The following is a 25,075-nucleotide window of genomic DNA, read 5'->3' as shown; positions in this document are numbered from 1 at the left end:
AGCTTAACTAGGAGGCTTATGGCCCATATGAGAGCATAGGAGGGGAGGAGGAACTCCATCAATCGCCCCAGAAACCCCTGTTCAGCCATTAAAGTTAAGCTAAGTCATTATAATAAGGAAGAGATTTAAAGGAGAAGCAAACATCTGCACATGAACAATGTGATTTAATGGGAAGGGATGATAAGTTTTCAGACTTTACATTTGTGGAAAATGAGACATATCCATCATGAATACGTCCCGGGATGGGAGCAGCATTCCCCAGTAGGATCGAAGCTGTTACCTGCCAGGGAAATGACATTAACTAGAGATTATTCCAACATAGAAACATGAACAAGTTGTCCCAAAATGCATTTTCATTGTAAAATTTAATGTATATGATTATATAAGGACTTACAATCAGGAGTAGCGTCTGGCATAGAGAAGTCATGCGGGCAGTTGTAGCAGCACAATCCGGCTCCAGTACATTAATGCCTGTGTCACCTCTCTGATCAATTAAATGATCATCGCTTTCTTCATCACTGATCATAATAAATTTTCAAATGCCAAAGAACCATCATACACAGCTAATTATTAAGAGCTGGGAGTTCTGGAAGCATGTAATAAAGATTGAATGTACTCACCTGACATTAATGGCTGCATGATTTCGGAGACGAGTAGGTGGAGTTGGGAGTGGCGGGCAGGTGTAAGAAGGTTGATACATCTGCAGGTTAAAACCAGGGAATGATCAGCAAACTTAAAATAGTATTATACCCAATGACATGTGGGTGGATATGTTTTTTCCTTCTCAACTTCGAGAAAATACTTCATATCCAGAATTTCAGTGGTATATATACCTGTTGGCATATTTCACAGACGATGCTTTTCTTTTCATTGCACCACCTCTGGATGCATTTTCTGTGGGCATACTGTGACAGACATGGTATTTGTTTGTCATTCAATCTAGAAATATAATCAAGTAAAATGATGTAACAACGGACTAGTATCCGATTAGCAGTTTGGTGACAAGTAATTAGAATAAAAAATGGAAATATTTTTACCTTTAAGCTTCCATTACAAGCACAAGGGGCCTCCATGTTTTGGACGAGATCGTCTTCCTGACAAATGCGACATTCAGCTTTTATGCTGAACCCATCTTCTTCGTCAGAGAAGCTGTATCCGTCTATTGCCCGGTTAGAGTTGAGCTCAGCTGTCTGTTGGGAGGAGCCTTCTCCGTCTAGTCTTTTCTCCTCTTCTTTGTGCATCAGATCCAAAGTAGGGGGTGTGATGAGGCGATTAGAGTAGAGTGCCAAGTGATCAGCCATCCTTCTCTGACCTGATCTAATTAAGTTAATCGGTATCAATGCATTCAGTAATTTAAATGAGCTTGAATTCAAGACAATCCATAGAAATGGTCATGTAAAGTTGAACTTTTCGCAGGAAGTCATTAAAAATCTCCATGGATTTCTTCAAATCAACCTAGGATGCCATTGTCGAGAAAAAAAAGAAAGAAAAAAAAGGAAGTTGGATTCTTCAACTTTGTTCAGTTTGCACAAGTGGGGTGCAGCAACTCTACTTTTTCTCACGTACCAAACTGAGTGTAATGCTCAGAAAATTCACATTTTTCAAAGCAAAACACACAGATGCAGAGCCTCAGACTCATAAAGCAGTAAATTCCTAGAAGTTTCCCGGACAAATTTCCAAGAAACGAAAAAAAAGAAGAACCATTTTTTACTTTCAAACACCTCCACAACCTGAACACCTTCGACCAAACAAACCCAAAACCCATACATACAACTCATAAATTTATAAAAGCATCATAACCATAACCAAATTCTAAGCCAAAAAGACCACAGAAACAAAAAGGAAGAACTATGTATATACCAAATAGAGAAACCTAGTTCTCTCAGCGCTGTGTTTGAAGACAATGTCTAAGAGAGAAAGAAAGTTGTGTAAAGATGAAGAAACCCAATGGCCCAATTTATAGAGAAAATGGCGAAGTGAAGCTCCTTCTGGGCTCATAGAGACACGTCCGTGAGACCATTTCTACAGATGTAGAGCTTTGCGGTTGACACAAGCACAAAAAATTTGATTTTCATGCAGAGATTCGACACATAAAATGACCTTTCGTAAGCACTTCTGCTTTTTTTTTAATAAATCTTGTTTATATGTGCTTTTGATTTTGTTTTCATGTGCTTTTGCTTTTGCTTTTTTTTTTGGGGGGTGCTTTTGGCTTTTATGTGCTGCGGTTACGGTCCTCTGCGATACTTCCAAAGAAGTGCATGTGGGTCTCCGTGGTGAAGTTACTGGAATGCCCTTGTTTTGGAATTTTCATATTTACTGTTGATCGGTGCACATTCTATCCTTCTTTCTCCTTCATAATCCTTTCACATTATTTTATTTTATTTTAGTTGAATAGGTTAAATATTTTTTGGTCTTTTTTATTCAATAAAAAATAAACACCATTTTAGTCACATAATCATATTTATATTTAGAAGTAATTTAATTATATTTGAGAGGTAACTTGATGTAATTATTCGCACTATATTTATTAAGAATTCAATAATCGAGTTTTCATTTTTATTAAATACAAAATTGAAAAATAAAGGTAAATTGTACCTTTGTTGCTATAGCTAGCATTAATTTTTCAAATTATTAGTAGAAATCTTCAATTTTATTATTATAAGTCTTTCCTATATGTCCTAAGTATCTTTTTATTAAATTAAATATATATAATTTAATTGATTAATAAAGTAATTTCAAGTAAAAGATATTTGAAATTTAAAATTATTTTTAACAAAATTGGGAGATCAAAGCACTAAATATATATATATATTTCATGAAATTTCTTCAAAATATTTCATTAAAAATTCGTGTAATTAAAAACCATCTTTAGCACTCAGTGTACTTTAATTTTACACCTTTATCTTCAATTATGACATATATGAACAAGTTGTATATATATACATAATCCAATAATAATAAAAAAAAAATTAATTATAAAAAAAACAACCTAAAAATGAAGACATAATCCTTGTAGGATCTTTCTTCTCTTAATAGTATTAAGTTACTTAATTTGAGGTATTTTAGGGTTACAAGTAACAACTTTTTTACTTTAAATTAGTTCAGAAGATTAACCTTTATAAAAACATATAGCACTGCTCACAGTTCTTGAAACAGAAAAGGAAGCTTAGCTTTTAATAGTTGTAAAACATTGCACTTTCTCAACCTTGGTATATGTAGTATAAGCCAGGCATCAAGCAATTTCCTAACTCAATCCCATACAAATCCCACTACCATCAAACCACATGCTTCCTGGACCCCTTTGTTTCCATGGCAACCTCAACCCTGTCACCACCTTTGTACCTATACCACTTTGAACACACCAGAAAATACGCAAAATTCACAGCACCCAGACCTGCAATCATGTAATAGAAGCAATCCAACTTCCCTTCATTGAGATCCTCAGGCAGCCAGTCACCGCCTCGAGCTCCGTTTAGGGTGATCTGATGAACAACTGAAACTAGAAAGCCACTTAGGTAATTAGAACCAGCTATGCCACAGAAGAAGAAAGACCCTGCAATGCTTCTCATATTTTCTGGGAACTGCTTGTAGTAGAATTCAATCTGGCCTATTGAGTTAAAGGCCTCGGACAGTCCGGCGAGTATGAGCTGGGGGATCAACCAGGAGGCGGACATGGATGATATAACGCCCCCCTTTGGTGCAGTGCCTATGGTTGGCCTTGTACGTGCAAAAGTTCTTCGCTGCTCTTCGATTACTGCAGAAACAAGCATGGTGGCGACTGAGAGGACAATTCCAGTGCCCATTCTTTGGAGAAGTGTTATTCCATCTTCTTTGCCAGTGAGCTTATGAAGGAATGGGATCACGATCCGGTCGTAGATGGGGATCCAGATGGTAAGGCTTAGCATGGAGAAGATGCTGTAAGAGGCTGCAGGCACCTCAAAACTGCCAAGATGCCTATCTGATTGAAGAGCTTGGAGGACTGCATAGGTGTGCTGTTGGACTATTGCAACATGGTAGATGATGGATGATGCCCATATGGGGATCACTCTCATTAAGCATTTTACTTCTTCAACTTGTTGCATACTGCAAAGTCTCCAAGGGTTGGAAGCAGATCCATCAGTGTTGATTTGGTCTTCCATGGTTATTATTGCAGACTTGTCGAGGAACCTGTTGCAATTAACATTGAGTTTGGAATCATGTTTAACAATAAGGGACAAATGGCAAAGATCTATGAATTTTACTATCTGCTCACCTGAATTGATCTGTGTGAGGAAGCTTGGAGTTCATATAATTTGTGGGAACATGGCTGAAAAGGCTAAGTTCTGGGTGGTCAGGTAGCTTTAAGTATCGCTTCTTGGAAGCAGCCACCAGTACTTGTGCCACACCAGTTAAGGGACTCTCCCGGGGTTTTACTTTGACGTAAATTCTAGAACCCGCAAAGAAAAGTACACAAGAAACGAACATGAGGCATGAAGGAATGCCCAACCCTAGAGCCCAGCTCACGTTAGATTGCACATAGACAATGAATGTTCCCGATATCATCACAGCAAATGTGAAGGTAAAATAGTACCAATTAAAGAAGCTGTTGATACCCCTCTTGCCAGATTCAGTTGCTGGATTGAACTGATCTGCTCCAAAGGCAAGGTTACATGGCCTAATGCCGCCTGCTCCGATTATTAGGAGGCCAAAACCAGTTAGCAAGAAGGCCAACTGTGAAGTGGTTGGTCCTCTGCAGAGCTCACTCTCTTTTGTTCCACAATGAGGAGGGTGCAGTTTGGAGATGGCTGCTGTTAGCATTATTACAGTCATCCCCTTGAAGTAAAACAAGTCATTTTCATGTCAATATATAAATCCAGAAAATATGGCACTCAAAATATGAATGGAGAGACTAAAGGGCTTGCACAATAGTACCATAAAAGTAGGAGTAAATGGCTGTGCGCCTTTTTATTCAAGGAAAAAGTCGAAGAGAAGAACTTTCCTTCAGTTTGTATCCAATCAAAAAGGATAAAACAATTAACTTTTTGCAGCCACCAAGCAGAGATAGCTTGAAGGAATCTCAATTCCAAAACTTGGATGGACACAAGTAAGCTTTTTCTGCTTTTCAAAAGTCATAAAAATTAGATGTTTATACATGATTGTTTGTCACTTTTAGGTTAAATTGGTAGTTAAAATCCTATCAAAGTTTTTAAAAAATTTATGGGAAGATTGTATGCAACAACCCGTTCTCTTTAATGTAAATATTGTCCGTTTTGAGCTTAAAAGGCTCTCACATTTCAAAATAAATATATAAGAGAAACTATATATATAGATAGAGAGTGTGTCAGGAACTTCCTCACCTATCTAATATATATAGGATATCATACTGTAACTTTAGTCAGCCTTAAGATTTTGGATTAGTAGATGGAAGATTACCGAAAGGGAGCAAATGGAAGCCAAAGCCAAAGTCTTGAAACGTCCAAAGTAAGAGTCAGACAAGAAGGCTCCAAGCAAGGGTGCCATGTTGGTGGTGCCACTGAAGATGTTGATGAGAGTTGCAGCAGTCACACTCTTTATGTTGAAGACAGATGTGAGATACACCATGAGGTTGGATGAAGTCCCAATAGTCCCAAGCTTCTCAAAGGTCTCATTTCCTGCAACAAATTTGGAAAACACTGATTCAAGAAGATGGGTGGTTCAAAATGAAGCAGCTAGGTCTCACTCTCTTACCAATGATGAAGGGCATGGCTTTAACTCCTCTATAGTTGATGACTTCAGGAGACTCATCAGATAGAATAGCTTTCTTCTCCTTCTCCATTTCTATATTTCACAACTGGAAGTGTAGTCTTCTTTATCTTCTTTTATATGGGATTTAAGCACATTACAATATGAAGGATGAAGAGTTGACAACAGGAAAAGGGAAAAAAGTTTCATCCCCCCCCCCCCCCTCCCATGTTTGATAAAGCTTTCTGCAGTGACAGCACTTTGTTTGGGGAAAGTGAGAATAGTGCTGGCCTGTTCCTGGACCACATTATGAAGGATAATTGGCAAAAAGGGTCTGTTTGTGCATGTGCATTGCGATAATGCAAAATACTTTGCTTCATTTTTTCCCCTTTCCCATGAATATTGATATGTTCTTGAGTCATGGGTGAAGACATTTTCTCTTGCCATTTTGGAGCCCTGAATGTTGTTTACCTATTTTTTAAAACTAAAATTGGCTAAAAAATCAGGTAAAATGGCTGTGAATTCCAACATCACTGAAATATTCTTTCCTCTTCTGTCTGAATTTCCGTATCCATGACTGAAAAGCTGTGATGAAAGGTTACCCAATAACTGAAGTAACTGCCAATTTTGAGAAAGAGTGTAATCACTAGTAAATAGTTTGTCCACAAAACCAAAAAAACACTACTTTGATTGGAATGGACAATGTAGAGTCAGCCCAAACAAGCCTTAATTACCTTCCTAGAATGTCAGTGTAATGAGTCATTTTTCTCTTAATTGATGTGGGAAAAATCCTAGTGTGGAAAGCAATTGGCAAACTTGTTTATTAAGGATTCTTAGTTCTACCTCTATACAGCCAACTTTCATAAAAGGAACAATGGCTTGAATTTGGAAATTAGTCCATTAGGTGCCTCATCGTTTTACCATTTTCTTCTTTAAGTTAAGGAAAAATAAATTCAAGATTCCCATAAGTGAGGTTCATGAAAACCCATGTGGGAATTGAACTATTTCAATGTCCACTCATTTCACTGCACAACTAGACCCACTGTTGAGGAAGCTGTAGAAGTGGTACCATGATGAATTGATGGAGAAAATGATTTTGATATTTTCCTGTAGAACAAATGTTTCAGGTAAGTTATTTTCTTCTTCTTCTTCTTTTTTTTTTTTCTGAAAATTGAATGGTTATGTTTCTGGATATTGTTTCAGTTGCATGTGGTTGAGGCATGCCACACCCATGGGACACCCACTTCTGTATCCATACAGTTGGTGCTTTTGCTTCAGTAACTCATCAATGAGGTGTGGGGAGTTGACCTCATACCATTCTAATGGTGCCTACTGCTCACATAATTTCTTATTCAAGTGCTCTGTGTGTGTGAACAGAATCCTTAGTGAATGTATCTATTCAAGGTAGCATCATTCTCTATTATTTATCCCTCAAACAAGGCTTATATTGATCAATTTAGAACCTCTTTATACGATAATCTAATGTAGGCAACAAAGCTCAAACCCTTTTCAATGTCCTCCTACCACAGCAGCAGATGTTCCATGCAGCATGAACTGAAGTCATGAATTCAAATTTTCGCCTAACTCAACAACAGCACATGTTCCATACAGCAAGGGCAGTGATTAGGAGTCAAACCATTTTTATCAAATATCTGAGAAAAGGAGAGGGATGGCCACCTTCAAAATCGTATAGGACTGGAGTCAAAACATTTCAACTTATTTTACTAATATCCATGGAAGGCAATGGAGTGGTCATATTGATAGGGCTGATAGGTCAAGTTTGGAAGAAACCTACCAAGTTTCAAGTTGATTCAGAAAAAGGAAGGGGAAGGGGTGATAACCAGCCAAGCCTAGCATGGATCTTGCAGGATTCAGAAACTTGGTGTATGACATGAAATGAAAGCATATGAAACAGCATCAAAGGGCGAGCTTAAAGCATGGTTTTCTAAGTCTGAAGGTTTAGAGTACCTAGGAGGTGGAATCCTAAAGTGTTAAAAGAGTATTGACTTAGATGATTCAACTTGGAGTTTGACCTATTCCCAGCACAACGATGGATCCGAGGAATCCAATGAAGCCACCAAAATATCCAAACAACAAATATTATTATGTTGCCCAATCAAATATTCTTTGTTTTTGATGGAGAAAAATGAACATGACACAAAAGATAAACCAAGCATAGGAGTACATATCACCGCAAAACACTCGTAACTTTTGCCATGGCTCAGTAAACTCTCTTAATAATTCTGAGCTACCAAAATTGCCAGAAATGGAAACCATAAGAAGGCCCAAATTCCAAAATAAACTGGACATCGTTCTGCCAAAAACTCAGGAAGATGATTCCGCAGCAGAATAAATTAGTAAATGTACATAGCCCTAAAGTACGGAGAGAATTCCACATACTCTATTGAAATGAAACTGGAATGCCTTGTTTCTTGTTCACAATAGCCATTACCAAATACCGAGTTCCCATCCCTATGGGCACCTGATCATCAGGTCCCTCCCAGAATGGGGCTTCACCTTCGCCAACCAAACGCCAATATCCAGTCCTCAGAGATTCTGCCTGTTCATCTGTGCAATTCTTTAGTAGTGCTTCAACTCGGAAATTTATCCCAAGAGAACCAAGAAACTGAGACTGGGTAATGGGCCCATGGACAATCACATCGTCTGTAAAAACATCAAAATATTATGGAATCGATCTTCATTCCTCTTTCAGAGTTTATGCTTATTAACATCAGAGAGAGAGAGAGAGAGAGAGATTCTGCTACCACTACAACCAAGAAGTTAAGAATATACACCTGAAGCTTCTTCAGCAGAATGCCTGATGGATGCAAAATCAACATATGCACTGAGATCAGCAGACCCAGGATTATCCAATATGTTGACAAACTTATGTTTCCGAATTGCCTGCATGAATTTTATATTGATTAAGAAAACAAAAGCCAAACAGAGAATTGAAAAGTCAGTTTACAAGTTAGAGGCAGGATCATCAGAAGATTGGGCATAAACACCAATTAAATGCCAATCAAAGTCTCCACAAAACTAACACACAGCTATATTTTATAATGCACAAGAAATCTTTGGAATTGAAATTTTGTCATGGGCCATTAGCTTCAGTTGCATGAGCGATATATAAGTGCTACATGAAAGGCTTCTATGGAAAAGGAAAAGAACTGAACAATATCACGTGTGGAGATTGTAGTGACATGACATCTAATCAATAGGCAACCAAGGAGTTTCCTATCTCAAAATCAAGATGCTGAAACAGATAGAAAAGAATTAAATCCAATCCCCTCCCAACCCACCAAGCACTTGTAGGGTAGAGAGAGAGGGACAGAGTTGAGAGTCCCATAACCGGAAAACAGTAGTACCCAAAAATGCAAATCATCCCTTATCTCTAACAAATTCTCAAACACTTGTATGCACAACTTTCTTTTTCTTTATGGTCTGAGAGAAAAGCAAATAAAAACAAATTCCACCTGAAGGCTCTCTAGTTGGATCAATAAATTTTATGCCGTAGAGAGAAAATTGAGACTCAACACAAATCATGATTGGCATCTAATATAAGGGAAAAACCAAAATTAACAAAGCCCGACAACAGACCTGAAGACTATCTGAGACAATTCCATCCAGGCCATAATCAATTACAAGCGCCCCACCTCCATCAGAGCTTATTCTCTTAGCAATTGTATGAGTCAACTCTATTGCTTTGGGGCAAACCTCGATCTGATCAAGCTTTGCTATTTCTTCAGCCCCAGCCCGCTTGCAACGTTCCATCAAATAGAGTTTTGCAGGTGTAGACTGTGGAGATAGAACAAAACGAAACCTAACCAATATATGTGAAAAAAAAAAAAAAAAAAACCTATCAAATAGTAAAATTTTCTAAAGCAAAAAAAGAAAAAACAAACAAACAAATTCTGACAGACTGCAGTCCCAAAAGCTTACGATGAATCTTCAGCAACATCAATCATTTTCTCACACCAACCACGAGAAGCCCTCTGCATTCAAATGGTGAAATCAGAATGCATAATAAGAAAATGTTGAGAGTACAAACATGCCAACACCAGGAGACAATTATGAATAGATTGCACAACAAGAATCTCATCTTAGCTTCTCATTTATATATGTTTTAGTATTTATTGAAGGCTCAAATCATTGAACAATTTCCAATATTTACATGGCTAATATCTACTGTCATTATTACATGGCTGCAAGACTAGTCTTTTAATCTATTCCTGTCCTATTGACAAGAATATGACACATTACTCAATGAGTTAGTTCAGTATTACTTTTTTAAGTTTGGTCTCAAAGAGGAGTGAACTACCAAGAAGAAATATAACATCCTAGAAAACCATATGGCACATATTGAGAACCCAGATAATTGTTATAAGGCACTGCAGATAATAATTGGGAACAAGATGGAGCTTTCTGAATTTCAGAATTTTATTAAGCAAGTTAATGGATTTTGACAGAAAGCTCAGACGTTTATTAAGAAATTTAATGGATTTTCAAAGTGTATAATTCATTTTTGGATGGGCCAATGAAAAATTAAGAAAAACTCAAAAATCATTATTAATAAAAGAACAGTTAGCACAAGAACCCAGTCATCAAAGAGTTTATTTAAATTTATCAAATGAACCTGAAATTGATGAACTGGTAGAGCATCATAAAACTCATGGGCAATAATGATTGTTGGCACTGGAAAAAGAGCAAACAGATGCAAGTTATGAGACAAAAAGAGGGCTCAAGCACATAAGGGGTTTGTAAGGACATGACTCAGAAAGAATATCTCCATACATCCAGATGGAACCTGCTCCAATGCAGCATGCCATGAGACAGGAGTTCCAGTCAACATGCTAATAGTCCTTTTGTTAACATTTCCATTGTGACTGTCTTCATCCACACATTTCAAGTTCTTGTGCTGAAGCTTCTGTAATGTTGGACTGCATTCAACCATATGTATTTGCAATGATTCTATGAAGTTTTTGAACTTAGATGTACCCTGCAAGTAGAAGCTATGCAGCTTCAATCAAAATTGGAACTGTTCCTATATAACCATTATTCACTATAATAATGTAAAAGAAAAATCAAAGGTTCTGAAGTATAAGGTTTCTAAGATGAGAAATTCTAATAGAAATAGATAGTGAGAATTGTAGTGACATACACGAAGAAGATCAGCCATGAGAGTTCCTCGTCCAGGACCCAGCTCAACTAGGTTCACTTTACTTGGTTGACCCATTTGCTCCCACAGACACATAACCCAAACACCAATCATCTAAAAGTGAAATCAGTAAGAAAAATGAAAACATTCTCTAGTGATAAACTCTTGAGGTAGTGAGAATCAAAGCAATAGAATACCAAAGTAGAACAGATCTTTGGCATAAATAAAACTTCCATTACTCCTTGAATCTACTCAACAAATTACAAGAAAGTATAACAATTAAGCATTCAACAGCAATCAAATTACCTCCCCAAACATCTGGCTCACTTCAGGAGAGGTGATGAAATCACCTTCTGTTCCAAACACATCCCGGTTAATATAGAATCCAACCTTTGGGTTTGTCAAAACTTCTTCCATGTACTCAGCTACTGAGATTGGCCCACCGCGGAACTGAAAAACTAATTTATTTTTTGTCATTTTCTACTTCCAGTGAACAATCTCATGTCCATTTTATCTAATTGATGCTACACTTTCCAACTCAATTCTCCAACACAATCGTTTCAAGCCTCAAACTAACACCAATGACAAACATTAGACAATTCACTACAAAGAAGATAAATCATTTTTCATTTCGCTTTTGTGGGTATGATAATATAATTTCCACGTTATAAAAGTAAAAACAAAAACCCACTTCAACGACATTTCCACAAACATCCTAGCTGCATAACTGAAGTAACAGAAGAAGACAAAAAGTGCCAATTGTACAACCTTGATAATGCCTTTCAGGTGCTTAACGAGCTCGGAATCGGAGGAGGTTTCATGGGAATGCTCTGCAAAATTCAAAATCCAGATTGAGGGTCCAAAAAATTAAAAATTAAAAAAAGCCCACCAGTCCGTTTGATTTGTATAGAAAATACACATTTTCATTTTACCCAATATATCTCAATTTCAACTCTTTATTCGACATTTCAGGGCAACCAAACGGGACCATGAAATGTAGAATTGGAGTGAATGGGTGGCACCTGGGGGGTTGTACAGAGCGGAGCGATCGATGGAGATTTTGGAAGTAGCTTGACTGGGTCCGTCGTCCAAGTGTTCGAGAGAAGTGATGGGGGGTTGAGGCGACGTCGTCTTGGAAGAAGAAGAAGAAGAACATCGTCGAGAAGAAGAGGTGAGAAGAGATGGGAGGGAGTGGGCAGTGGAGAGGCGACGTAGAGCCGAGGCCTGGAGTAGTAATTTTCTCATCATGTTTGTCGATGTTTTGCAACTGTGGAGAGACACTTGAGAATTCAAAAAAGGGTGTTCAACATGTGTATGACAAGTGAATAAAAGATTAAAATAGAGAAAGCCTTCCTGTCAGCAAGACCAATCAAGGGGATGTAGCTCAGATGGTAGAGCGCTCGCTTAGCATGCGAGAGGTACGGGGATCGATACCCCGCATCTCCATTTCGCGATCATTATATAATGTTTAAATTTTCATAATGAAGAGACTTTGAATTACTTTAAATAGTTTGTTGGACGACCCAGCAACCTTCTTGCTTAATTGGATGAATGTTCCACACGCCAAAAATAAACCAAGATTTGGTGACCAATGAATGTCATAGAAAACAAAGAATAAACTTTAGAAAATTAATTCATCTCAAACACAAGTTTTTTTATAATCCCTCTAACCATAGTTAGGGTAAATAGGTTAGTGAGCTAAGAGTAGCCTAAGTACCCTAGATTAATATGGGGTAGATAGTTGCATCGATCCTCCAATCCTCCACTTGTTAGGCCCAACTCCTCCAAACCCACAACCTAGTTGAGGCCAAACCTCTCTTGCCCTATTGGGTGTGGGCTGATGTGTGGGCTAGGATAGCATCATACATTCGGAGCAACCCAATTAATCACGGGTTAGGCTCCTTGAGTTTTAGGTTATGATAGATCGGTTTTTACTAATCAATACCATGTTGATTTGGGTCTTTCCAAGTAAGGCTTCTTAGGTCAAGTCCTTTTGAATACGACTTCTTAAGTAGAAGGACTTTATTAGTCAATTCTTATTAGGCAAGGCATTCATCATTTCCTTACTCTAATCATACCATATGTATGATTAATTTCATTTATTTCCTTAAGGTTTCGACTAAATACATTTAGCCCTCATAGATTTGAAATTTCATCAAATTTCTTATTTGCATTATTTCAAAGTTTTTAAATAATTATAAATAATGGAAATTCATTTTATGTTTCAATAGAAATGTATTGGTGGGGACTTTCTCAAAATGTGTTTAAAGTTGTGATCTTGATCATTAAGTCAAAGGGTTTTGAGGTATATTAATTTCTATGTCTCAAGTATATCGGGGTGAAACGCAAAATATGATAATTGAAAAGTTCAAAAAATTATAAAAGAATTATTAAAAAGAATGTTTACAATTAAATAAGTTTAAATCATTAAATTTATATCATATTATTAAATCTTTGTCATGATACATTATCATTAAATCCATATTATTTGATAATATTATAGCATTAGCATATAAAATAATACATCATAATAATATATAATAATATATTACCAAATCTTATTCAAATCATACAATGTCATTAGAATTTACATGATATACCATATTTATGTTATCGTTGTCATAAATGATACATTATGTGATCCGATTTGATTCAATATTCTTATTACACAAATAAAATAATAAATTATTATTATATAAAATAACATTGTCAAATTTGCTTCTCATTTCCAATGCCCATACACCATCAAGGGCATACCCATGACCATATACAAAGAGATACCCATGACAAAATGCAAAGAGGAGACAACACACTAAGTTATCCATGCCAAAAGCAAGAGTGAACGGAGAATCATCGATCTCGCGGTTAATGAGAAGAATCAAATGTCTTTTACCACAACGATATCGTTGGAATCAAGGCATTTTACTCAATTCATCGATTATTTGGGTTTCTTCCACCTTCATTTTCATCTCAGAAGTCTTAATAGCTTTTTCTTTTTGAGAAGATATCTGACTTTTTTTTAGAGATTTTTCTGTGTTTTTTTCACAATTTTTTTTAGTTTTTCCAAAGATTTTTCTTTGTATTTTAAAAGATTTTTTCTTAGTTTTTTAAGAAATTATATATATATAATACACCATATATATGTTACTGTTACCATAAATAAATTAATACATTATGTGATCTATTTGATTCAATATTCTTGTTACACAAATAAAATAATAACCTTTTATTATATAAAATAATATTGTCAAGTTTGCTTCTCATTTCCAATTCCCAAACACCACAAAGGCATACCATGACTTAATGCAAATAGATATCCATGACAAAATGCAATGAGGATACAGCACACCTAGTCACCTATGCCAAAAGCATAGAGAGAAAGGAGAATTATCGAATCCTAGACCGGAATGTCTCTTACCACAACGACATCATTTGAACCAAGACATTTTACTCAATTCATTAATCGTTTGGATCTCTTCCAGTTTCATCTCACAGGTCTTGATTGTTTTTCCTTTTAAGAGGATATCTAATTTTTTTGAGATTTTTCTTCGTTTTTTCATATTTTTTTTGAGATTTTTCTCTATATTTTTAGAGTGTTTTTTTTTTTTTCTTTTTTAGAGAATTTTCCTTAGTTTTTTCAATTTTTGTCTTTGTTTTGGTTATATTATTTTGATTTGAAAGCAATAAAAAAGATGCACTTGGTTGTTTTTCTCTTTAATGAATGTGTTGGTGGTGATGAAGACCATCACAAGGAAAGGATACACTAGAGACCACAGAAAATGAAGAACAAGCCTAATGAAGATACAAGACCACAACTTTTTTTTTTTGTGTTCTATGAGATTTTGAGAATTCGGAGAACAAAAATAAAACAATACTAGATGACCAAACATGTTCTCTAATGTTTTTTGTTCCAGATAACAGAAGACAATTTTAGGAAACACTTCCCAAACAGGTCCCTTAGGTTTCACATCTCAATTATTAAAATTATTATTATTATTATTAAAGATGATTGAAATTATAATTATTATTTTAAAAAAATAGATTTTTAAAACTTTAATTAACTAGCGTAATGTCTTTAATTACTTTAAATGTAATATAGGTATACAAACAGTGGTTTATTTGAATTCAATTTGTAAATTTCTAGCCTGTGATACAAGACTCTGTTCATGGTCATGGGGATGTAGCTCAGATGGTAGAGCGCTCGCTTAGCATGCGAGAGGTACGGGGATCGATACCCCGCATCTCCATTATTTTTCCAAAGTTATAATCATGTTTTAAAAGATTAATAGATTAACACCAAGACTTCATATGTAGCTCTCAAAACTTAAAATACCCAAGGGTGTTCCCTTTCAAAACTACTACTCACGCGTCTTTTTATCAAACAGATGGTGAGCTTACACTTGGTCCGAAACGTACTCCATCTTCTTCCCACTACTCTCCTCACTGGCAGGCTTATCATCCAGGAAGAAATACACATAAAAAAGCCCTGAACACCCAACCACCACAATCGCAAACAGAGCCACCGCCCCGACCACCGAAAACAGCGGCGCAAATTCGCAAACAAACCCGAACAGAATCGATGATGTCAGGAACCATATCGCGAATTTCAGGAAGGTCTTCTTGGGGGACGACTCCCGCGGGGCAGGCGGTGGAAGGCGGTCAAGCATCGGTCGAGCATGAAGAGGCCGATGTAGACGTAGATGATGAAGGCGACCATGACGTAGTCGTCGTGGACGTAGGCTTTGTAGATTGTGCTCATACAGTTGGTGGTCAAGAAACAGTAGGAAATGCAAGGCATAAGGTCCTCCATGCTTCCGCGCTGGTTACTTAGCATTGTCAGAAAACAGAGAAGAAGAAGATAGTAAGCAAGTAGAGATGCTATGGGCAGATCAATTTGTTGCGGTGTGTATATATTGAATCACTTGAAGGTTTCGAGGAAACATCTGGGAGATGATCAAGAAGTTGGGAAATTGACAATTTTAGGGTTTTGGAACTTTACTGGAAATTTCTTCGCAACGCTCCAGCAAATGGGAAAGGGGGCCATGGTTGGGTTTCCCCGAAGCTTACTTTGGCACTTTTCGGGGAGTCTTCCAAGTCAATCTAACCGAAAAGTCAAAAGATCCGGTCATTTTTACTAGATGGTCGGGTTAATAGGTAACCCAAACTCAACCAAAGTTAAAAAACAACTTCTTTTGCGGTTTTACCCGAACTCTTACCCAAGTTACTTAACCCAACTTTATTTCTCCTATAGTGAGTTGGTAAGATTAGAGTGCATTTATCATTTAAGTATTTTTAGTATTTCTAATACTTGAAAAATAAAAATTTTCAAGTGTCAAAAATACTAGAAATACTTAAAAATAAAAATTCTCAAATGTAAAAAATACTAGAAACATTTTCAGTGTCAAACGCACTCTAAATTCGAATTGATTTAGTTGATGAAATTGTACAATTCAAAATCAGTAATCTAAATAATAAATAGCAGAAAATTTTAAGATAACAATAAAAAGTAAATATTAATTTATATATTTTTCTAAAATAATAAAAAAGTATATAAAATGATATAATTTGGTATTTTTCTTAAAAATTAAAAAATTAAATATTATTATACAAGATAATATGTTTGGGCTGGACTATGATAGCAAGAATCTTGACTTTATCTCAACCCAAATTGAAATCGGGTTGAAAAAACTTAATACAAACTAAATATGAGTATTGAAAATGATTTTTCAAACCCATCTAAATCAAATTGCATCCCTTCTTTTTTCAAGAAAATGAAAAAAAAAATTATGATTTTATTTTTTGTTTATATAAAAATTACATAATTTAAAAATATATATAAAATTTTTTAAAAATATCCTCTTCCGGAGTAAAATATAGCTTCAATTTTGATGTGGTACAAAAACTAGTCATGTAATAAAATAATTATATCACTTTTATAGTATTATTGTTTTACTTTGCCATTTATTTATAGTTTACTCTTATTTTTTTTATGTCTGGGTCTATAATTATTACTTTTATAATTATACGACAGGACATCTAAAATATAATACCTATTGTTGTTATTTATGTAAAATTACAACTTTTATCCAATCTAAATTCTTCTCCTAAGTTTCCTCTACAATAATGTTTTGGGTGCAAAATATATCCAATGAGAAATGATCAATAAAAATTAAAAACTCTCTGGCACATATAATATCAATTTCTTTTTGGAGGGTACCTACCAAAAACGTACCATCAATTGGATAATGTCATCTATACATTCTTTAAGATTTATCATTTATATTTTAATATCGATCTTATTTGTTTGTATCTTATTAGATGATTTAAATCTTATCATATATATTTAACCGTTCCGGTTTTTTATTCTATAGATACCATTACAGTGCCTTATCATTTTATTATATTTTAACCTATTTAAAAAAATAAAATAAAAAAGTCAATGGGGGCAAGTTAGCTATATGACCAAGACCCTAATAGAATTTTTTTCTTGTCCCAAAGCTTTATCAGAGCAAACTCTAATTAATTATTAATATTGATTCTCCTAATGAAATTTGTAGATATGCTATTTAGAATATATTTCATAATATTAGATTTTATTTAGGAATTTAAATATAAAAATAGTTTTATAGGATTATCCTTAAATAAAATTTTATTTAAGAACTTGAATATAAAAAGAAAAATGGTTTTATAAAAGTAAAATTAGTTTTGGCAGTTTATTCTCTATAAAAATATTATGTATACACATAAAAGTTTTAAACACATTCTTCATATTTTTAATTATTACTTAAAACATTTTGTAAAAAAAAATTAATAATAATTCAAAGTTATTCACAAAAATATTTTATATTTAATTCAATTTCTCTTAATCTTATTTTCTATCAAAAGTTTATTAAAAATGTTATTTAAATTAAAAAATAATAAACTATTTTTACAGATAGTTTTCAAACAAGGCATCATACAAAGAATAATGCAATTAATTTCTAGTCACCTCTCTTGAATGTTAATTGTTTTATTAGTATAAATTTTGAAAATCATATACTAAAAGGTGATTAAAGCTAATATTTTTAGAATCGGATTAGTTATTGAACAAAAAAAAATTATTGATTCAAGGTTTAATGATGCACCCCAATCACACACACAAGCATCCTCAACAGCAAATCAAATCTAAAACCCCAGCCAATCAATGAAGACCAACAAAGATGGAAATATTGTAAAACATCATTTATCAACCCAATCCAAAAATCTCATGTTAAATAAAAAAGAACACATGCATATTATTTTGGAGGATGTAGACAAACCTGAATCTATTAACAATCTTGAAGATATATGGTTTTTCTAAAGCGATAGATGAATAAACCACCTTATGTTTTCTTTCTTGTGATGGGAGGCAGGAGAGGGTACGTTTTACATTTCAAAGGGTTGAAAATTAACGCCAAACCTCTTTTTGATTCCTTATATATTAATTTCTTTTATGCCTTAGGGATCATACCTATTGGGTTGTTGAGTCACATGTGTTTTAGATCCATCATGTAAGACACATGTGACTTGGGCTCTACACATAAGGTAACTCATACTTTATAATAAATATAAATTAAATATATATGAATAACTTAATCATAAACAATTATTAAATATATGTGAGTCTAGAATTATTCTAACAGGAAAGCCATCAAAAGGAGGTTCACGTGCATGAGCACAAGAGCAAGATGCGTATGTTAGAGATTTTATGCCTGCCACATATAAACTAAATCAAAATATTCCTTCTATTTTGAGACACTTCTTTATAAAAGTTTCCAAAAAGAAATTTAACTTCTAAAAATATTCTTCCTAACTTTCCTTATCCTACAATGAATCAAATTCCAATCACATACGAGCTTAATAAATATTCTCTATATATAATATAAGACTCCTTCTAAATTGAAACACTTTCCTATAAAAGTTTCCAAGTACCAACTTAAAGTTTGAAGTTGTTCTAAATTTTAATTAGAAACCTCCCTTCTATATAAAAACCCTCCAACTCGTAAGGTAAAGAAATATTGTAAGGCAAACTCTGTCTCTCTTTCTCTACCCTTCCAGTTTTCAAACTAGACCCTTGTTTGACCTCCATGGCTAGAGAACGCCCTCAACTTCAAGTAAACCCACCGCCACCATCATCGCCGTCTGTTGAAGAAAATCGTGAATCAACCTTAACATCAGATGATCCTCAAGAGTGTAAAACGCCAACTTCTCGCGCTCACAAGATCCCACCAATTCTAAGCTGTCCGTCGGCCCCGAAAAACAAAGACCAAGAGAAGTACTTCCACAGAAGAGAAAATTTCAAGAAACGTATTTCTTTGGGTTCGCCGGAGGAGATGAGTAGATTCCTTCTTCATATCAAGTTTTGAACTTCCTAGGGTTTGGTCTTTGCAGCGTGAAGAGGAGGTGTACGAGTAGAGGAAACTGAGCCTCGGTCACTTTTCCATTTTATTCTATGTACATAACTACTGCTTCTTAAAAGTTGCTTCTTAGATTTGTTGATGATGTCAAATTATGGTATATTTTTTCTGGTTTTTTCCTTTTGGGAAGAATGATGAATGATTTGCAGGATGATGATGTTGTGCATATCTCAATATGGTCCTGACCATTCTTGAATGGAGTCCATTAATTTCAAGACAAAAATATAACATAACGAGTATGGCTTCAAATTTCCTAAAATTTTAAGATTATTAACAATTTAAATAAAATTTATTAGAAACAATATTTTCTAAACTTTTTTTAAAAACTAAAATATTAATCCTATTGGTTTTTAACTTTTATAAAATTAAAATAAAATGAAAGTATATTTTTTGAAAAAGAAACTCCACTTTTATGACACATGCTTTAATTAAAAAATAACTAAATTTTAAATTAAAAAAAAACTTAAAATTTAAATTCAATCATTTGAAATTTGAAATTAGTCCAACTTTATTTATAAAATTCTTTTGACTCGCATAGGAAATTGAATAAGAAAATTATATATATTCTTTGTTTTAAAAATATCTTAAAAGAGTACATCTATTTATTTTTTTCTCTTTTAAATATAAATTTATTAATATTTTTTATTATTTAATTTTATATAAAAAAAAATTTACATGTACAAATTTGATCATGGCTCAAAACAAAGTATTGGTTACATATTGGCATCATAGTTATAAAAACTTAATTAAATAATTAATCATAAAAATAATTATAATAATAACATTTAAAATAAGTTTGTTTGAAGGTTTTTTTTTCTTGGTTGTTTTATTAGATTCTGTAAAAGAAGTGTCAAGGAAGTTTTGTGGTGTGTTTGGTTGCCAAGAAAAAAAGAAGAAAAATAAGAGCTGACAAATTTCCTGATATGATAACGACACAAATGTTGAAAATCTGTTTCGGTTTTCCTTATATTTTTCTTGAAGTTTCTTTGCAACCAAATGGTAGAGTTTTGTTTCGGTTTTCCTCATGTTTTTCTTGAACTTTCTTCGCAACTAAATGGTAGAGTTGGGGTTAGGGTTAGGGTTAGTGAAAAAGGGGTATAAGGATATGTGTCTGAGATAAAAGAGAGGAAAGGGGCATGTAATTGGGATGAAATTACAAAACTGTTATGCTTAATGAGTCAATAAAGATTAAATAATCTAAAAATACATAAATTTATAATTAATTTCAATTATATTTAATTTACTTTCCTATTTTCTATGATAAGCCAAACAAAGCATAAATACTTCAAAATATAAATATTCATTTGAATAAATAGATCATAGTTCAATGAGAAACCCACCTAAAAAAATAAAATATTTAAACTATATTTGGTTCTAAAAAAAAAAAAAGAAGGAAAATAAAAAATAAATTTAAAATCAATAAATTATTTTTATATATTATTTTAAATTATTTTCATGGATTTAACTCTTCTTTATATAGATTAAATAATTTAAAAATATATAAAATTTTTAATAATTTTAATTATATTTAACTTTCTTTATTTCATAGTAAAATAAAAAATAAAAAAATCATTTTTTTCTTTTCTTAGTATTTTTCAAACCAAACATAGCCTTAATGACTACATCAACCATAAGCTATTATCTTACATTAAAACCAAGAAAAACCAAGAAAAAGGATATGCACCCTATAAACTATCTCATTTTTGCATTCATTTGCAATTCAACATCAACCTAGACAATTAAATATCGTGTATACAGAAAAACAAAAATGCATGGCAAGTTTCTCTCAATGGTATACAGTCATAAAAAACTGACCTCATAGGTTCAAAATGTGACAAGATGTAAGAGCTTCATCATAACCTACAGTGGTTGCATCAAAATTTCTACCTGAGAGAATCACTGGAGCCAGAGCATCAGCATGTTCCTAATTTTTCTCTCAGTTCATGCATGCCAAACACTTTTGATTCCACGTCTGATCTATGAGAACTAAAACTTTGATACTTGTGGGTAGGACCAATTATCACAATGTTTTGCTTTTCATGATATCTTTCTGGATAGGTTCTTCAATCCACATCCCACACATTTGAGTATGACTGTCTCGGTCGATGGATCAGGCTTAATGACAAACTTAACACCTAGAAAATCTCTGATGTGTCGCAGCGTTTCGATTCCATTTGGTGAGAGCTTTCCTACACGAATCTTTGAAACATCTTGCGGGCATAATGCACAAAGGAGAAACAACAGACCCTGCAAGCCAAATTAGAGCAGTGATTATTATGGGACGGTAGAATGCTTACTCCTATTAGAGCACATATAGAAAAAGGTACATTTCAAAAGAGGAACTCCATTTGAAAACTACTGTCCGATGTTTGGCCCTGTTTCTTGTCTCATTTTGCAATGGACAGTGGGAATTATTCAAAAAGAAACTTCTTGCACATGGAACCACCTGATTTATCCAGAAACCAAAAACTTGGTGGATCTATCATCAAAGAAAAAAATTTAAACAAAATGAAGATTCAGCTAGCTTCAATTTTGTCATGCTCTTATGTCCCTTTTGTATCATGTCCAAAAATAATTGAGAGACATTCTACTACAAGGAAGAATGCCCAAGAGTTTTTATAGCTCTTCATTATCTAATCAAGATATTAAGCAGAGGGAAATCTCAAAATTATTAGTAAAACAGTGAAGTTTGTGTGTGTGACATGCTAGGGGTGGGGTCTCTTGAGGTGGGTGAAGGGGTGTGCAGTGGTTTAGAACACCAACCTGGTGTGTTGAATCCACGACTCCTCCTTGCTCAATCTCCCCAAGCAGAACAGAAGCAATTTGCTCACCGACTTCTTCTGGAGGCATTAGATCATTATTCTCTCCATCTTTATCTTCACCTGATTCTTCTCCTCGTCCATAAGAAACTGCAGTATCAGCAGAGATGAAGCAACCTGAAGTAGTTTCTGCAACCACTGAAATTCCATAGCCTGGTGATCTGCCATGTTATCATTGTAGAAATTAGCTAAATCATGCCAGATACACTACTATAAGAGACTATGCACAAAAATTATATGTGTGTCTATTTGCATGTGGGTAATATACTGCATGATTTTACCAAGACCAAAGGCATACTTTCCAGTTTTTGAATGATAAGTAGATATGTGGACATCTGGAAGTAAGCGATTAAAGATTCCACGAGCTGCATATCTCATGGTATGTTCAAATTGAGAAGATACTCTGGATGTGAACGTTAGTCCTCTAATCCTCTTAACCATTCCCTCATCAATCCATGTGACTGCCTGCGGAGAAAAATGTATAAGAGAGACAGGATCCAAAATAGATGAACAACCATTAGATTTGAAAACTCACTGTTAGACTATTTTGAACAATAGGAATCTTCAATTCAACTTCGCCACCACCATGAGGAGGAGGTGCACGATTCCTAATTGTGAGCTTCAATCCTTCTGAAGGAACTCCAAAACGCTTTAAGATGGATAAGGTGGTAGACTGGAAAGTATCAACAGATGGGTCCTTGGAATCATTTGTAATTCCTGAAAACAATATAAAATATTATACTAAATGACAGCTTCTTACTGCATGAGTTTGTCCCTATACATAGTTTGCTATACAAGAAATACAAATCACACTGCCATCAATGAAGAATGTCATGTTTGAGAGCAGATATTTCGAAGATAATCTCATGTCATCATCATAATTGGAATGAGAGGAACATGTATTAGTATTACATCTTGTGAAGTAATATATCCAAAAAGAAAGGGTAGGGGCTGGCACACGAGGTCTTATTTCCTCTTCCTTTTAAACTTAATGATTTTTTTTTAAAATCAGAAATAAACAATCCATTGAAATGAGTGAAATAGTACAAAGAGAAGGACGATATATTCTTCAAACATGGAGAACTTAGGTTATGTTTGGTTTCCAAAAAGTACCAAGAAAAGAAAAGAAAAATGTTAAGGAAAATGATTTTCTCATATTTAGTTAAACTATAGAAAATACCAAAGAAAATCAAACATAACTAAAATTAATTAAAAAAATATGTATTTTCAAATTATTTAATCTTTATAGAAGAGTTAAAATAAGTGAAATAAGTTTGAAGTAACATAAAAAAATAATCTATTGACTCTAAATCTTTTTTTTGTTTCCTTCCACTTTTCCTCTCTATTTTTTTTCCTTGCATTTTCCCTCAAATTTTCTGGGACCCAAAAATAGCCTTAGTAATTCTTTCCATGGGCGTTAAGTGATAGTTATTTTTAGAAGATATGACAGGCAAAATCAGTATCATATTCATAAGAAGTGCCTAACAAAAAGGGCATGCACCCCGAACACACACACACAAACATCCTCAACAACAAACCATATCTGAACCCCAACCAATCAATGAAGACCAACAAAGACAGAAAACCATCAAAAAGAGGTTGACAGGACCATAAGTGCAAGATGCAAACGGAAGAGTTCTTGAGTGATCCAATACATAGCATCTTTGTACTTTTTAAATTTTAATTGTTATCTATTATTTCTCCCCTTTCATTAATTTTAATTGTTTTATATATTTTTCATACTGTATATTGCACAAAAGAAGAAATTTGGAAGTATGGATGATCCTGCAGTCTTGTTGGCTAACTTAATCAGCATCTCAAAGACTAAGGAAATGCTTCAAATGAATATATTATGCAAAAAGTACAAGCAAGAATATACCTTTGAGCGTAATGGACAGGGGCTTCTTCCCAAACAAACCAAGCACAATCAATGGCTCCAAGAAATAACCAATGGACCGACCAACACCACAATCATGCACAAGATTTTTCCCACCCATGATAATGCCTGGCTTATACTTCAATTTTGTGCCTGCCACATATAAACTAAATCAAAATAAACTCAAAAGCACCCAAAAAAAAAAAAAAAGAAGAAGAAAGAAAACATAGAAAAAAGGGACAAAATGGAAGTGTGCTTCCAATCAATGCTGGGAAAACAGTTCTTCATCCAAAATTCTATATTTTAGATTTTTTTTTTTTTTTTTTAGCAAATCGATCAGTTTCAAGGAAAAAGGAAACCGCGGAAAACAGTATTCCCAGACATCTTTGTTGTTTTCAAACCCATCTCCAAAACCTCCGAGAAATCAAACCCCTCAAATCCAGTCAGGTAATGCCAATACAAACTCTTCTGCTAACGGCTAACCTAAACAAATTCAGACACAATACAATTCAAAATCCCACATTCGTCCTCAATTTTTCGGCGCACCCAAACATGGGGGCCAAACCTAAAACCATAAACCACCATGAAACATTGAAGCAAATAAACGCAAACCACTCTAAACCCCATTTTTTCATATGATAAACCGTCCAAGATGACATACCGGTTTCGTTGATTTCGACAACACAATCATCGCAAATTTTCTCGAACAAGCGGAGAAGAGAGACCTCGTAGGGGCGGAGGCCGGGCCATGTGTCTTCATGACGGATGTCGTCTATAAGCACCGGCGTCGCAGAAAGAGTAGCGAGGAGAAGACGAAGCCTGAGGTTCTGGCTTCCCTTCAGCTTCATGTACGTTGCCTTCGCCATTCTCTTCTGCTCTGCGCTCTGCACGACTCCGCGGTCTCTATTCTAATGCAGAGGGGCTTTGCTAGGGTTTTTGTTCAACGCGACGTCGTTTCGATCTTGGGATAAAATGTAAGAATTTTATAAAAAGTAGGTACAGATATATCAATTTTTTTAAGTTTAAAAAATAAAAAAATTTATTTTCATAAATTTAAAAAAAATATTTAAGAATATAATATATAAAA

The 25,075-nt window shown here is 34.4% G+C and overlaps 4 protein-coding genes and 2 non-coding genes across 6 annotated transcripts; 2 read left to right on the top strand and 4 right to left on the bottom strand.

The window, feature by feature from the left end:
• Nucleotides 1-301: 301 nt before the first annotated feature.
• On the bottom strand, nucleotides 302-1,301 carry LOC117929960. Its single transcript, XM_034850406.1, has 4 exons — nucleotides 1,038-1,301; nucleotides 834-905; nucleotides 621-700; nucleotides 302-518 (listed from the first exon to the last, which is right to left on the bottom strand). The coding sequence occupies exons 1-4, from the start codon at nucleotides 1,299-1,301 to the stop codon at nucleotides 302-304; spliced, it is 633 nt and encodes a 210-aa protein (XP_034706297.1).
• A 1,795-nt stretch (nucleotides 1,302-3,096) lies between these two features.
• LOC117931299 (protein NRT1/ PTR FAMILY 2.11-like) lies at nucleotides 3,097-5,915 on the bottom strand. Its single transcript, XM_034852241.1, has 4 exons — nucleotides 5,707-5,915; nucleotides 5,413-5,630; nucleotides 4,253-4,812; nucleotides 3,097-4,167 (listed from the first exon to the last, which is right to left on the bottom strand). The coding sequence occupies exons 1-4, from the start codon at nucleotides 5,792-5,794 to the stop codon at nucleotides 3,276-3,278; spliced, it is 1,758 nt and encodes a 585-aa protein (XP_034708132.1). The 5' UTR covers nucleotides 5,795-5,915; the 3' UTR covers nucleotides 3,097-3,275.
• Nucleotides 5,916-7,783: 1,868 nt separating this feature from the next.
• Nucleotides 7,784-12,208, bottom strand: LOC117931300 (protein arginine methyltransferase NDUFAF7, mitochondrial-like). Its single transcript, XM_034852242.1, has 10 exons — nucleotides 11,881-12,208; nucleotides 11,627-11,688; nucleotides 11,165-11,308; nucleotides 10,862-10,972; nucleotides 10,495-10,699; nucleotides 10,337-10,395; nucleotides 9,643-9,695; nucleotides 9,301-9,523; nucleotides 8,496-8,604; nucleotides 7,784-8,364 (listed from the first exon to the last, which is right to left on the bottom strand). The coding sequence occupies exons 1-10, from the start codon at nucleotides 12,104-12,106 to the stop codon at nucleotides 8,102-8,104; spliced, it is 1,455 nt and encodes a 484-aa protein (XP_034708133.1). The 5' UTR covers nucleotides 12,107-12,208; the 3' UTR covers nucleotides 7,784-8,101.
• Nucleotides 12,209-12,231: 23 nt separating this feature from the next.
• TRNAA-AGC lies at nucleotides 12,232-12,304 on the top strand. Its single transcript has one exon. It is a non-coding gene; the product is annotated as a tRNA-Ala (tRNA).
• A 2,728-nt stretch (nucleotides 12,305-15,032) lies between these two features.
• TRNAA-AGC lies at nucleotides 15,033-15,105 on the top strand. The gene has a single exon. It is a non-coding gene; the product is annotated as a tRNA-Ala (tRNA).
• Nucleotides 15,106-20,972: 5,867 nt separating this feature from the next.
• Nucleotides 20,973-24,894, bottom strand: LOC117930857 (probable RNA 3'-terminal phosphate cyclase-like protein). Its single transcript, XM_034851615.1, has 6 exons — nucleotides 24,650-24,894; nucleotides 23,992-24,141; nucleotides 22,648-22,829; nucleotides 22,411-22,577; nucleotides 22,057-22,273; nucleotides 20,973-21,540 (listed from the first exon to the last, which is right to left on the bottom strand). Exons 1-6 carry the CDS (start codon nucleotides 24,852-24,854, stop codon nucleotides 21,331-21,333), a joined length of 1,131 nt encoding a protein of 376 aa, XP_034707506.1. The 5' UTR covers nucleotides 24,855-24,894; the 3' UTR covers nucleotides 20,973-21,330.
• Between the last annotated feature and the right edge of the window lie 181 nt (nucleotides 24,895-25,075).

This window comes from Vitis riparia, chromosome 14, assembly GCF_004353265.1.
Source record: "Vitis riparia cultivar Riparia Gloire de Montpellier isolate 1030 chromosome 14, EGFV_Vit.rip_1.0, whole genome shotgun sequence".
Taxonomy (NCBI): Eukaryota; Viridiplantae; Streptophyta; class Magnoliopsida; order Vitales; family Vitaceae; genus Vitis; species Vitis riparia.
The sequence above is the reverse complement of the archived record's forward strand: the minus strand, read 5'-3'. Positions and strand labels throughout refer to the sequence as shown.